This window comes from Octodon degus, unplaced genomic scaffold (assembly GCF_000260255.1).
Source record: "Octodon degus isolate 3935 unplaced genomic scaffold, OctDeg1.0 scaffold00001, whole genome shotgun sequence".
NCBI lineage: Eukaryota > Metazoa > Chordata > Mammalia > Rodentia > Octodontidae > Octodon > Octodon degus.
In genome coordinates, this window is record NW_004524577.1 from 7914538 (window position 1) to 7916150 (window position 1613).

The 1613-nt window shown below is 52.6% G+C and overlaps 1 protein-coding gene across 1 annotated transcript in view; it reads right to left on the bottom strand.

The window, feature by feature from the left end:
- Positions 1 to 1259: 1259 nt before the first annotated feature.
- Positions 1260 to 1613, bottom strand: part of Mvp (major vault protein) — a 33558-nt gene continuing 33204 nt past the window's right edge. The window contains exon 16 of the mRNA XM_023709836.1: positions 1260 to 1608. Within this exon, the coding sequence (XP_023565604.1) occupies positions 1432 to 1608 (177 nt within the window). The 3' untranslated portion in view covers positions 1260 to 1431. The remainder of the gene's footprint in view (positions 1609 to 1613) is intronic.

A 1613-nucleotide genomic window follows, 5' to 3' on the forward strand; every position in this document is an offset into this window, starting at 1 on the left:
AAGAAATGACAGAATCATCAAGTGGGATCCCGCCAAATGAAATACTTTCTGTACGACAAAGGACACCAATAGAGTGACAAGACACCTATAGGAAACTTTGCTGACAATCCCTCAGACAGAAACAATATCTAGAATGTATCATGAACTCCAAAAATTAAGCCCTTAAAAGGAAAAGAATATAGTTAAAAATAGGCAAAGGATAAGGACGCTTCTTAGAAAGTACAAACAGTAAGTGCATTAAAAAAAAATGTTCACCATTTCTAGCCACTAGATAAGTGTAAATTAACCTTGTTTTGGAGACAGACTCTCAGCATGTTAAGGCTGCCATTAAGTCACTAGAGAGCCCAGGCTGGCCTCAAACTCACAGGCATCCTCTTGCCTCAGCCTCCCAAGGGTTGCCTGTACAGGAGTGCGGCACCACGCGGGGCCAGGAATGTGTACATGAAAACAACACTAAGCATCTTTATACCTCAGTGGAAATGGGGCACCCCTGGCACTTGTATCTACTTGGCCCAAAGGGCTGGGCCCCCTGAGCCACAGCCGTGTGCCCGGCTGCTTCTGCACTGAGGGCCCCTCTGGCTGCTGGGGCCGGCGCCTCCTCACTGCTTCTGAGGAACCCAAATCAGGAGCCCAGGCGCTGCTGCGGCTCCTTCTGCCCACCCACCATTGCTCTCTGAGAAAAGACAGGGCTCTGGCCCAGGACAGCCACTGGCACCAAATGGAGGCACTCAGGAGACTCACATGGCTACGTAGCAGAGATGAGAGCCCCGGGCCAGGCTGGGCTCCAGGAGGTGGGAGCCTCAGAGGGGCTGGCAGGCAGACTGCACTCCTCACCTATGCCATCAGCGCCTCCCAGCACTCAGGAGGCTGAGACAGGAGGACCTCCATGAATTCGAGGCCAGCCTGGGCTATATACTGAGCTCAAAGCTAGCCTGAATACATAATGAAACCCTAGCTCAAAAACTAAAGAACAGCTGTCTCATTAAGGCTTGGGGTCACATTCCTATCAGCGTGATCCTTTTGACATGACATCTTGTAGTGTAGTCCAAATTGGCCCCAAACTCACAGAGATTCTTCTGCCTCAGCCCACTGAGGGCTGGGACTGTGGGCAGGCATCACTGTGCCCAGCCAACGAGGGCTTCTGCCTGCCCCAGTTGCCCCTTGACTTTAGTCAGGAGTGTCTCTCGTGGCTGCTCTGGGATTTCAGGGGTCCCTTCCCTCTACTATGACATTGCCCTGTGACTACAGACTGAGACAAGAAAAAAGGATTATTTTGTTTGATATAGTGACTTTTTATTTAGTGGTACTGGGGATCAACCCCGGGGCCTAGTGTATACCAGGGAACTGCCCCGGCATTGACCCACGTCCCCTCCCAGAAAAGGGTTAGATGCTCAGATACACTGGTTTTACTGGCCTACTTTCAGTGCAGACCTAGTGAGGCACAACGTGGTTGCCTCCAGGGGCCTGGGAAGACGAGCCATCCAGGAGGACCCCCCCAGCCTTTGGGGGCTGACTGTCAGCCCCAAACCCCAGCAGCCCGTAAGCGGTGTTGAAGAGGTTGATGGGAGTGGAGCCGTCGGTGATGAGGGTGGACTTCAGGCCCAGGGACTGCA